The sequence below is a fragment of the Danio rerio genome, chromosome 20 (genome assembly GCF_049306965.1).
Source record: "Danio rerio strain Tuebingen ecotype United States chromosome 20, GRCz12tu, whole genome shotgun sequence".
In the NCBI taxonomy this organism is placed as follows: domain Eukaryota; kingdom Metazoa; phylum Chordata; class Actinopteri; order Cypriniformes; family Danionidae; genus Danio; species Danio rerio.
Window position 1 is genome coordinate 56,657,501 of NC_133195.1, and position 13,633 is coordinate 56,671,133.

Genomic DNA, 13,633 nt, shown 5'->3' on the forward strand with positions numbered 1-13,633 from the left:
TGAACTCTGTGGAGGCCATTTCATGACTGTCTGTGGTTCATCGGCTGCTTTTTCTTTCTCCATATTGGAGTTCACCGTTATTAGTGGATCATTATCATGCTGGGAAATAAAAACTATCACCGCTGAAGTGATTAATTTCTAATAACTGATTTATTTTCTCTTTGTCATGATGACAGTAAATAATATTAGACTAGATATTCTTCAAGACACTTCTATACAGCTTAAAGTGACATTTAAAGGCTGAACTAGGGTAATTAGGGTAAAGTTAGGGTAATTAGGCAAGTCATTGTATAACAGTGGTTTGTTCTTAAGACAATCCAAAACTAATATTGCTTAAGGGGCGAATAATATTGACCTTAAAATGGCTTTAAAACATTTAAAAACTGCTTTTATTCTAGAAATAAAACACTTTCTCCAGAAGAACAAATATTAGACGAAATGCTGTGAAAAACTCCTGAATCTGTTCAACATCATTTGGGAAATATTGGAAAAAAATCCCAGGAGGGCGAGTAATTGTGACCTCAGCTGTATATGTTTAATTTGTATGCATTAATTGTGAACACGTGCAGTAATGGTTGTGTTGGTGTTTTGATTTGGTCAGAAACGAGAGAAGAGGAAGCATGAGAAGATCCTGAGCGAGGAGCTTTATCGAGCGATCACAAACCTGAACCAGTTCCTCCCGCCGGAGCACAACATCGAGTACATCGCCTGGGACATGGCCAGATACACCAAGAGGTGCGCAATGCTGTATAATACTGCCCATGATCATCAGCAGTGCTGGACACTAACTAAATTTACTGTACTACTACTGTACTAGGGTATTTTTTACTTGTGGAAACATTTGCTTTTTACTTTAAAAAAAGTGATCTGGTTATGGAGAATCAATAGTTAACGGTTTAATAGAGAGTTCACAGAGACTCTACAGTTAATAACTCACTGATTCAAATAATCTGTTCATAGAGAGTCTATAGTTAATGACTCACTAATTCAGATATGTTCATAGTCTACAGTATACGACTCACTGATTCAAATGGTCTTTTCCTACTGAGTTAACCATTAACAACTCATTGATTCAAATAATGTGTTCATAGTCTACTGTAAACACCTCACTGATTCAAATGATCTGTTCATAGTGAGTATACAGTGAACAACTCACTGATTCAATTGTCCTGTTTTTAGAGAATCCACAGTTAATGACTCTCTGATTCAATGATCTGTTCATTAAGAGTCTACAGTTAACGACTCCCTGATTCAAATGATCCATTCATAAAGAGTCTACTGTTAAAGAATCACTGATTCAAATGATCAGTTCATAGTGAGTCAATAGTTAACGACTCATGGGTTCAAATGATCTATTCACCGAGAGTCTACACTTAATGAATCGCTGATTCAAATAATCTGTTCATAGTTAGTCAACAGTTAAAGACTCATGGATTCAAATGATCTGTTCATAGAGAGTCTACAGTTAAGGAATCACTGATTCGAATGATCTGTTTATAGTGAGTGAGCCTACAGTTAATGACTTACTGATTCAAATGATCTGTTTATAGTGAGTCTACAATTAGTGACTCACTGATTCAATCAATCTGTTCATAGTGAGTCTACCGTTAACAACTCACCGATTCAAATTTTCGATTTATAGAGAGTACAGTTAATGACTCACTGATTCAAATGACCTGTTCATAATGAGTCTACAGTTAATGACTCACTGATTCAAATGATTTGTTCATAGTGAGTCTACAGTTAATGACTCACTGATTCAAATGATTTGTTCATAGTGAGTCTGCAGTTAATGAATCACTGATTTAAATGGTCTGTTCATAGTGATTGAGTCTACAGTTAACGTCTTACTGATTCAAATGATCTTTTCATAGTGATTGAGTCTACAGTTAATGACTTACTGATTCAAATGATCTGTTCATAGTGATTGAGTCTACAGTTAACGTCTTACTGATTCAAATGATCTGTTCATTGTGAGTGAGTCTACAGTTAATGACTTACTGATTCAAATGATCTGTTCATAGTGATTAAGTCTACAGTTAACGTCTTACTGATTCAAATAATCTGTTCATTGTGAGTGAGTCTACAGTTAATGACTTACTGATTCAAATGATCTGTTCATAGTGATTGAGTCTACAGTTAACATCTTACTGATTCAAATGATCTGTTCATTGTGAGTGAGTCTACAGTTAATGACTTACTGATTCAAATGATCTGTTCATAGTGATTGAGTCTACAGTTAACGTCTTACTGATTCAAATAATCTGTTCATTGTGAGTGAGTCTACAGTTAATGACTTACTGATTCAAATGATCTGTTCATAGTGATTGAGTCTACAGTTAACGTCTTACTGATTCAAATGATCTGTTCATTGTGAGTGAGTCTACAGTTAATGACTTTCTGATTCAAATGATCTGTTCATAGTGAGTCTACAGTTAAAGACTCACTGATTCAGCCAATCTGTTCATAGTGAGTCTACTGTTAACAACTCACCGATTCAAATGATCAGTTTATAGAGAGTACAGTGAATGACTCACTGATTCAAATGATCTGTTCATAGTGAGTGAGTCTACAGTTAAAGACTCACTGATTCAAATGATCTGTTCATAGTGAGTGAGTCTACAGTTAAAGACTCACTGATTCAAATGATCTGTTCACAGTGAGTGATTCTACAGTTAAAGACTCTGATTCAAATGATCTGTTCATAGTGAGTGAGTCTACAGTTAAAGACTCACTGATTCAAATGATCTGTTCACAGTGAGTGATTCTACAGTTAAAGACTCTGATTCAAATGATCTTTTTATAGTAAGTGTACAGTTAAAGACGCACTGATTCAATGATCTGTTCATAATGAGTCTACAGTTAACAACTCACTGATTCAACTTATCTGATCATAGAGTCTGCAGTCAACGACTCATTTATATTTCTGAATCCCTCTTTATTGTGCCGTGTTGTGTGCTCAGTAAGCTGTGTATATGTATTTATTCCTCTTTCTTCTGCTCTGTTGTTTGTGTGTGTTCAGTAAGCTGTGCAATGTGTTGGATCGGCTCAGTATGATCGCCGAAAGTGTGGTGAAGAGGACTGGCTTCTTCGTCAACCGCCCCGACTTCTACTGCCACTCACTGCGGCCTGATGAAAGGTACACGCACACATACACTATTTATTTATTATTCATTTCATTATTTTTTTGCATGGTCATGATGCTCAAAACTCAAAATTTATAGTCTTATTTAGTTATAAAGTCTTCTTATTTTATAAAAAATGTGTAGTTTTGTTGGTAACATTTTACACTTTTAGTTTTACCAACATAAACAGGGAAAAAATACATTTATTACAAAATGTATTCATCTTTTTTCATGTTAGTTAATGAAAAAACTCATCATTTAGGTATCAAAAATGTATTATTTATGTATCAAAAAAGTGTGATGTAGGTGTCCATTTAGGTATTGGAATAGTGTCATTTAGGTATCAAAACTGGAAAAAGTAGTATTGAAAAAAGTATCATTTAAGTATCAGAAAAGTATCTTTTAGGTATCGAAAGAGTATCATTTACGTATCGAAAATATATCGTTTAGGCATCGGAAAAGTATCATTTAGATAGCGAAAATGTATCATGTAGTTATCAAAATGAATCATTTAAGTATCAAAAATGTATTGTTTTAGTTTCGAAAAAGTATCATTTAAGTATCGAAAGAGTATCAGTTAGGTATCGGTAATGTGACATTTAAGTATGGAAAGTGTATCAAATAGGTATTGAAAAAATGTCAGAAAGGTATCGAAAGAGTATCATTTAAGGATTGAAAATGCATCATTTAGGTATCGAAAATGTATTAATTAGGTATTAAAAATGTATTGGGAAAAAAGAATCATTAAGGTATCGGAAAGGTATCATTTAGGTATCAAAATGTATCATTTAAGTATCGAAAAAGTATCATTTGGGTAACAGTAGTGTCATTTAGGTATCGTAAAAAGTCTCATTTATTTATCGAAAGAGTTCCATTTAAGGATCAAAAATGTATCATTTAGGTCAGGGGTCTTGAACTCAATTTACCTGGGGGCCGCAGGAGGCAAAGTCTGGGTGAGGCTGGGCCGCATAAGGGATTTCACAAAAAAAAGTCCTCAAATGTCATTATTAACAGTTTTAATTATTTCTTCTGAACATGAAGTGTCCTGAACATTAATTGAACATTGAGTGAAGATTATGAACAGTTCTTCTGAACATGGCATCTTTTGCCTACTTCTTGCTGCCAGAGACTTGACAGCGCTTCTTCTCACAAATCTGAACCACATTTGGCTTTAGAGCGGAAGCAGTTGAGACCCTCAGTATGGCTTGAAGATGATCATCATTAAGTCTAGACCTGTACTTTGACTTATTGAAGTCCTAGGGAAAAAAGTGGGGGAACTCACTCAAAACTTCCATTCCCTCACCTAAAAAAAGGCGTATATATGTATAAATAAAACACCCCCACCCCACTCCAGTCACATCAGTCTGTACCAGTTTGTATCTACCTATAATATCAACACAATCGCACGGCAATTCGTAACTTTTTCATTTAGTGGCTAATTTGTATGAATTCGTACAATCTAATTCGTACAATTTAGTACGATTTGCTTATCCCCCAATGACGGTTGGCGTTAGGGGTGGGGTCAGGTGCCACGCTTCCTTTTAAAAATCGTACCATTTCGTACGACAGAACTCGTACGAATTTGTACAATTAGCCACTAAACTGGCAAAACGTTAAATACTTACGTTTTCTCGTGAGATCAGGCTGATAATATATATAAGATGCAGGGCAGGCATGTGCACACATAGGGCTCAACCTGTGCAGAGCACATGCCCTTTTTAGTCTTGCATAGAAAGTGCCCTTCCAAAATGATCAAAAGTGCCCCCGCGACGCGACACACCCTCGGTCCCGCCCTTCAGTAGGCGCGCGATAACACCGCTCTTGAGTATGCGCGCGACAACACAGCTGATCAGAACGCGCGCGACAACGCGCATTGAGTGACAAGCGCGCTGTGTACGGATAGAATCAGCGGATCGGGTAGCGCTCTCTCTCCCCGCTCCGCTGATTCTGTCAGAGTACAGCGGTCGGCGCGGGCCACAAAATATTGCACTGAGGGCTGCAAATGGCCCGCGGTCCGCGAGTTTGAGACCCCTGATTTAGGTATTGGAAAAGTACCATTTAGGTATCGAAAATATGTCATTTAGGTATCGAAAGAATATCATTTAAGTATAAAAAATTTATAATTTAGGTATTGAAAGAGTATCATTTAGGTATCGAAAATGTATCATTTAAGTATTGGAAAAATATCATTTACTTATCAAAATATATCAGTATCAAAAATGTATCATTTAAGTATCTAAAAGTATTGTTTAGGTATCAGTACAGTGTCATTTAGGTGTCGAAAATGTATCCTTTAAGGATCAAAACAGTATCATTTAGGCATTGAAAGAGTATCACTTTGGTACCGAAATTGTAACATTTAGGTATTGGAAAAGTGTCATTTAGGTATCAAAAATATATCATTTAAATATCGAAATTGTAACATTTAAGTATCAGTAAAGTGTCATTTAGGTATCAAAAAAAATATCATTTAGGTATGAAAGTGTTGGTTAACTATAATAACTCTTTCCAGATTGCTTTAATTAATAAATGTATTTTTTTATTTTAATTAAAGTTTTAATGTTGTAATTTAAACTTCTGATTAGTTCTTGTAACGTAAACAAGGTCAAAACACTTTCATTATGTTATTATATCCTCCCTCATTCGATCCTCCATTCAGAAAAACTTCCCCGAAATAAGTGGTCTGCGTTCCTCATAGATGAAAACCCTGTGAGTCCAGATGTGTCCAAAACTCTCTATTTCTATCTTTCTGAAGCTGCTGACCTCCTGTCTGAGTCACCGCTCAAGTAAATGGCAGCACTTTTCTTGTTTTCCTGCACTTATTGTTGATCCACGTGCTGAAGAGTGATTCATTTTTGGCTGTTCTGAGCTGAACTTTTGAGCAAGGTGGACATTATATAAATACATTTAATTAATATATATATATATATAGCATTTTTTTGTGTATTTATATATACAATTATATATACAATTGAAGTCAGAATTATTCGCCCCCATTTAAATTTTTTTTAATTTTTATAAATATATATATATTTCTCAGATGATGAGCAGGGGCATTTTCACAGTATGTCTGATAATATTTTTTCTTCTGGAGAAAGTCTTATTTGTTTTATTTCAGCTAGAATTAAAGCTGTTTTTAATTTCTTAAACACCATTTTAAGGTGAAAATTATTAGCCCCCTTATTGTGTTTCGATAGTCTACAGAACAAACCATCATTACACAATAACTTGCTTAATTACCCTAACCTGCCTAGTTACCCTAATTAACCTAGTGAAGCCTTTAAAAGTCACTTTAAGCTGTATAGAAGTGTCTTGAAGAATATCTAGCCTAATATTATTTACTGTCATCATGACAAAGAGAAAATAAATCAGTCATTAGAGATGAATTATTAAAACTATTATGATTAGAAATGTGTTGAAGAAATCTGCTCTTTGTTAAACAGAACTTTGGGAAAAAATAAACAGGGGCTAATAATTTTTTATCAGGCTCGTCTGATTAGGTTCAGAAGTTTCATTTTATATGTAATGATAAGGTTATTAGCTGGTAAATGAAATACCTCTTTTTAAGATTTTACTTTAGGCAATTCTTTGGTTTTTAACAAGGTCAATTTTTTGGGTCAAAATCAGTCTTGGTTTCTTGTTTATCTTCACATCATCCACGTGGGATAAAAGAACCGCAGTCCTCAGTTGTATCGCTGTTCAAAAACAAGTTCTGAATGCATGCTGCACTCCCGACTGTACAGTGTGTTTTCTTTTTATTATAATGCTCAGAGTTTTGAGGTGAGAGACGTTTTCATTTGCCATTCACTGACAGTCGGACAGGCTCATCTATTTCATAAAACTCCGTCTTTTAAAATCGAAATGGAAAGCAGAATTAAACAGTCTCCTCATAAAGCCGGCGTGTCAGTGCACTGCTACATTGAACACATATGATTCGATACATGCTTCTGATTGCTTCTCGGAATATAGTGGCTTTTGCTGTCAAAGGCAGGTGGCGTTTAGCAGCTTTTGCAAACAAACTGCTATTTCTGAATGTGCTGGCGTCGTGATTTAGATGATTAGAAGCAAATCTATTTGTTGATGGTGTAGTACGTGCCTAAAGCATTCACTCAATGTCATTAGCTATATTTTGGCGGAAGTGGAAGTATCATAAGGTATTGTAGAGTATCATTAGAGTATCAAAGTATCATTTAGGCATTGGAAAGTATCATTTAGATATCAGGAAAGTATCATTTAGGTATCAGAAAGTATTATTTAGGTATCGGAAAGTATCATTTAGGTATCGGAAAGTATCATCATTTAGGTATCGGAAAGTATCATCATTTAGGTATCGGAAAGTATCATCATTTAGGTATCGGAAAGTATCATCATTTAGGTATCGGAAAGTACCATTTAGGTATCAGAAAGTATCATTTAGGCATCAGAAAGTATCATTTAGGTATCGGAAAGTATCATTTAGGTATCGGAAAGTATCATTTAGGCATCAGAAAGTATCATTTATGTATCGGAAAGTATCATTTAGGTATCGGAAAGTATCATTTAGGTATCGGAAAGTATCATTTAGGCATCAGAAAGTATCATTTAGGTATCGGAAAGTATCATTTAGATATCAGGAAAGTATCATTTAGGCATCAGAAAGTATCATTTAGGTATCGGAAAGTATCATTTAGGTATCGGAAAGTATCATTTAGGCATCAGAAAGTATCATTTAGGTATCGGAAAGTATCATTTAGATATCAGGAAAGTATCATTTAGGCATCAGAAAGTATCATTTAGGTATCGGAAAGTATCATTTAGATATCAGGAATGTATCATTTAGGCATCAGAAAGTATCATTTAGGTATCGGAAAGTATCATTTAGGTATCGGAAAGTATCATTTAGGTATCGGAAAGTATCATTTAGGTATCGGAAAGTATCATTTAGATATCAGGAAAGTATCATTTAGGCATCAGAAAGTATCATTTAGGTATCGGAAAGTATCATTTAGATATCAGGAATGTATCATTTAGGCATCAGAAAGTATCATTTATGTATCGGAAAGTATCATTTAGGTATCGGAAAGTATCATTTAGGTATCTGAAAGTATCATTTAGGTATCGGAAAGTATCATTTAGGCATCAGAAAGTATCATTTAGGTATCGGAAAGTATCATTTAGATATCAGGAAAGTATCATTTAGGTATCGGAAAGTATCATTTAGATATCAGGAATGTATCATTTAGGCATCAGAAAGTATCATTTAGGCATCAGAAAGTATCATTTAGGTATCGGAAAGTATCATTTAGGTATCGGAAAGTATCATTTAGGTATCGGAAAGTATCATTTAGGCATCAGAAAGTATCATTTAGGTATCGGAAAGTATCATTTAGATATCAGGAAAGTATCATTTAGGCATCAGAAAGTATCATTTAGGTATCGGAAAGTATCATTTAGGCATCAGAAAGTATCATTTAGTTATCAAAGTTTAAATATTGCCATTTTATTGAACAGTTTTGAATGATAACCATTCCTAGTGGACTAGAGGTTGCTGTGTATATAAAGACCTGTCTTTATTATTTCTAATGTTGCTATAAAGACCTGTGTTTGTATGAGCTGACCATATAAAATCTGTCTGTGTTGTTTAGGTGGGGAGATCTTGGAGGAACCGTCACACCTAATGGACGCTTACAGGTACACCAACACTACACTGTACACTTTCCTGATGCTAAAATAGGACACAAATGCTAGTGATTTTGAGGCCCACCACAATGTGACGTGGGAAAGTGGTTTTCCCTTCCGACAAAACTGATTGGCAGGCACCATGTTTCTATAATAACATGTATGCACATGTCCACAGAACATTATTTGTGCAAATAAACTGGGATTAAAATATTTGTTCCAACTCTCTGTGTTTTTTTATAAGTTTAAAGCATTTTTAAAACAGATCATGTTTGTAATAAAGACAGTAAAATCACTATGTAATACTTAACCACTCGTGTGAGACTCATCATTTCAGAAAGGCTTGAATAAACTCCACCACAAATACATGAAACAAACCTCCTTGGTATTTTTGACTTTGTACTTTCTCTGTCACTGACTGCTGTTTATCTGACGTAACGCAGGAGAAGCAGACATGCATGTGGGAACAGTGGGCGGGGAGAACCCGCTCATTTGCATTTAAAGCCACAGGCTACAGAAACAGCTATCCTGTACTCAGACACCATATTGGGCAGATTCTGAAGGCTATAATAAATGATCTCATGGGTATTTAGAGCTGAAACTTTACAGACACATTCTGGAGACACCAAAGACTTATTTTGCATCTTGTAAAAGGGGTAAAATAGGTGCTCTTTGAATTAATACTACTTTTTTAAAAGTCCTTGAATCTGCTGTTCAAGTGTGAGAACCCTGATTATAGTCATGTTTTGATGCTCGTGTTGTTTGCTTTTTTTTTTTGAAATTCTGAATCTATAAAATTGGTCTGAAATCTCATTCTGTGTGATGTTAAAAATGTCCTAAAGTCTTAAGAAACCTGCAGATTCCCTGGAATAATAATTTCTGCTGTTTTTCTTCTCAGACGGGGGTTTTGAGGACGAACTGTGTGGACTGTCTAGACCGAACGAACACGGCTCAGTTTATGGTTGGCAAATGTGCTCTGGCGTATCAGCTCTACGCTCTCGGCATGATCGACAAACCCAAACTCCAGTTTGACACTGACTGCGTGAGGTACAGCAGAAACACTTATTCATTTATTTTCTATTATTATTGCTGTTGTTGTTGTTATTGTTGTTATTATTATTATTATTATTATTATATTATTATTGTTGTTGTTGTTGTTGCTATTATTATTAATATTATTATTGCTGTTGTTGTTGCTATTATTATTATTGTTGTAATTATTATAATAATAATAATTATTATTATTATTGCTATTGTTGTTGTTGTTGTAATTATTATTGTTGTTGTAATTATTATTATTGTTATTGCTGTTGCAATTATTATTATTATTATTATTATTATTATTATTATTATTATTATTATTATTGTAGTTATTATCATCATTATAATTATTATTAATAATAATATTGTTATTATAATTATTGTTGTAATTATTATTATTATTATTGTTGCTGTTGTTTATTATTATTGTTGTTGATTATTATCATAATCATTATTATTATTGTAATTATTATCAATATTGTTATTAATATTATTGTTATTATTGTTGTTCTTATTATTGTTGTTGTTGTTATTGTTATTATTATTTTTTGTTATTATTTTTATTTTTATTGTAATTAAAAGTAGTAGTATTATTATTGTTATTATTATTGTTGTTGTTGTAGTTATTATTATTATTATTATTTATTGTTATTGTTATTATTATTATTATTATTTTTAATATTATTATTATTATTATTATTATTATTATTATTATTATTATTATTATTGTACTTAATATTTTAATTGTTGTTGTTTCTATTATTGTTTTTAATTATTTGTATTATTATTATTATTGTTATTATTATTGTTTTATTAAATTGGCTTATTTGGACATTTGCCTTACAACTTCGTATTTTAAAACAATGTTTAAATCACATTTTTACTTCCAAGATTATTTGTATTTTCATTAGGCAAAGTGCTAAGCAAAGTTTAATTAATCTGTGCTTTTGTGCGTGTGCAGGTTGTTTGAGGAGCTGTATGAGGATCATGGAGACACTCTGTCTCTGCAGTATGGAGGCTCTCAGCTGGTTCATCGAGTGAAGACGTACCGTAAGATCGCGCCCTGGACGCAGCACTCCAAAGACATCATGCAGACGCTCTCCCGTTACTATAGCAATGCCTTCTCAGGTGCGCAAACCAACACCACTTTAACACTACTTCATTCATTCATCATGGTGCAGCACACTTTGTAACAAACTTGCATGTGTTTTGAGTAAATCTGAACTGAATGCTGCATTTAAAAATTTATAAATATATTAAAATAATTCAATTAATTAGAAATAATTAGTTTTATATAATATTTGAAATAATATTTTATAGTTATTCTTCATTCATAAAATACTAGTGCTGGGCAAAGGTTAATCTAATGAAAAATATATATTTTCACATAATATGTATGTTTGCTTGTGGCATAGTGGCTCAGTGGTTAGCACTGGGATCGAGATTGGAAACGGAGGCCACGTGAATGGTTTGTGAGCTCAATTAAGTTCACTCAGCATACCATGCCATCTAATAATTGTAGGAAACAAGTCCAAAAGGCAGTTGACTGTGTAAAGCCACATAAAACAACACAGAAATACGATAAATATGCCGAGTTCAGTGGCTAATCTGCAGGATTCAGCTGAGGGGACGTGACGGCGACCAACGAGACCTAGCTGTCACTCAAGTGGCCACGCCCTTAATTATGCAAACTTAATATAACCTAATATAAAGGAAACGGATGAGTTGGCCATTCTAACAGTGGGCTCAATTGAAATTTTCTCTATTTTGGAGCCAGGAGGGGCCAGCACTTGCGGAATTTCAGATGAATTGCAGTTTTAGTTACTTCCGTATTGGCTTCCTGAGGGAGAGCGGGAGGTTGCCGCTTGATATATACACACTTGTGTGTGCGTGTGCGTGTGTGTGTATATGTATGCATGTATATATGATACGCACACATGCTTACATAAAATTATACAAAATGTTTTTGTTACATCGATATTTAAATGTATTTATGATTTGTATCTTATGAATATATGTTTTATATCTAAATATAAATAAACATTTTCTTATATATACATGCATGTATATATAAATATGCACAGTACACACACTTAAGTTGTCAAAACAAACTTAATTTGGATGCAATTTATTTTTGCCCAGCTAATTTAATAGTTATTATTATTATTATTATTATTATTATCATCATCATCATTTTGTAACTAGAATGCAATATTTATAATGATATAAAAAAGTATTATAATATGTTATAATTGTTATGATAATTTATTTTAAATTAGAAAAGTAGTCAATAAAAATGTACTATAAAAAAGTACATTATAAAAACTTTTATTAAATCAAATTTTCTAAATTAAGTCATATCAAAACATTTAATTTTTTTTACTTTTATTATAGTATATATCTAAATAAAGCCATTTATATAATTTATAAATTTTATAAATTACATATAAATTATATAAAAAACAAATACAGTTGCATTTAATAATTTTATTTGATTTATTGCTGTATTTATGTATTTGTTCAAAAATACTTAACATGGTGTAGCAAATCGTTACACTCTTGCTTTGTTGAAAATTGATTTGTGAAGCACCGAATCAAGAAAGGCTGTATGAAAAATGTTAAACGCATTTTAAAAATGTAATTAATAAAAAAGTTTGTTTTATATAGTATTTTTATGTTATTATACTATATTTTTATATTGAATAAATAGTTAGCTGCTTAATTATAATTTTAAAAAGTAGTAGTTTGTTTTATTGTGTACTATTAGCAATGTAAAATAAGATCATACTTTATACAGCAGGGAACATAAGGGCGTACTCGCACTATGCTATCCGAACCGTGCCCAGGCCCATTTCCTGGATCGTTTGAGAAGTGGGAGTGCTCTGAATCGGGCTCATGGTTCACTTGTGTGTGAGTGCAAAATGCGCCAAAGCCCGAAACTGAAAGTGAGACAAGACTTTAGGGGACTGTTTGATATGGATTTATTAATCATTCTTACCGTTCAGTGAACGCAAACTGTCGTAGTTTATTACAGATGCAAACACCTCACTGCACCACAGCTGCGCCTTCTTAACTCCTGCAGCACAAGCACTATATTACTGTTTATAAGCGTCAAAAGTGGCGGATCTGTTCGGTGAAAGATTTGACTGCATGTCACTGCATATCAAACTACTTAAACGATATAACTAAAGAAATCTCCACTGTGCTGAGCGAGAACGCTTACTGAACAGCGCAGCATCGATAAAGCCTGGTTTATACTTCTGCGTCAAGTGACCGGCGTAACTCACGGCGCATGCAACGCCTGTAGCTGTGCATTTATACTTCTGCTGCTGTCTCTGTTGGTCTGCATTAACACTTCTGAAACGCTAGTTGGCAGTGAGGTGTAAATGTTCCTCTGTGTTGAGTTTCTTCGCTGTTGTTTTGCTTTTCCTGAACACATCCAGGATGTACAAGTGGCTCAAACTCGCTCATTTTGAGGCAGGAACCGGCGGACGTGCAACAACTTTAACTATGAGGTAAACACAAAACAAATCTTTCCATCCGGAGCTCCTTCACGGGACTCCACACTTGTAAACAATCGCTCCATTGGGCGCGCTGCCAGCTCGCGCGGCTCTTGGTTCCGCCCAGACTCGTCAGCGCTACCAAGCCGACCAATCACAGAGCTTGCGCTACGCGTCGTTGCGACGTGTAGTTACATTTTTTGAGAGGTGCACGTCAGCTGTAGCATACGCCAGCGTTTGACGCAGAAGTATAAATCAGCCTTAAGCGTGGCCAGGCCCGAATGTAATGTAAGTGCGGACCGTTGGGGA

At 34.0% G+C, this 13,633-nt stretch overlaps 1 protein-coding gene across 4 annotated transcripts in view; it reads left to right on the forward strand.

Annotated features, from left to right (window-relative positions):
* Positions 1-13,633, forward strand: part of fig4a (FIG4 phosphoinositide 5-phosphatase a) — a 140,318-nt gene that overhangs the window by 57,112 nt on the left and 69,573 nt on the right. For all 4 annotated transcript variants that reach the window (XM_073933767.1, XM_073933769.1, XM_073933768.1 and 1 more), the window contains exons 12-16: positions 602-735; positions 3,023-3,139; positions 8,750-8,795; positions 9,682-9,830; positions 10,786-10,952. In XM_073933767.1, the coding sequence (XP_073789868.1) occupies positions 602-735; positions 3,023-3,139; positions 8,750-8,795; positions 9,682-9,830; positions 10,786-10,952 (613 nt within the window). The remainder of the gene's footprint in view (positions 1-601; positions 736-3,022; positions 3,140-8,749; positions 8,796-9,681; positions 9,831-10,785; positions 10,953-13,633) is intronic.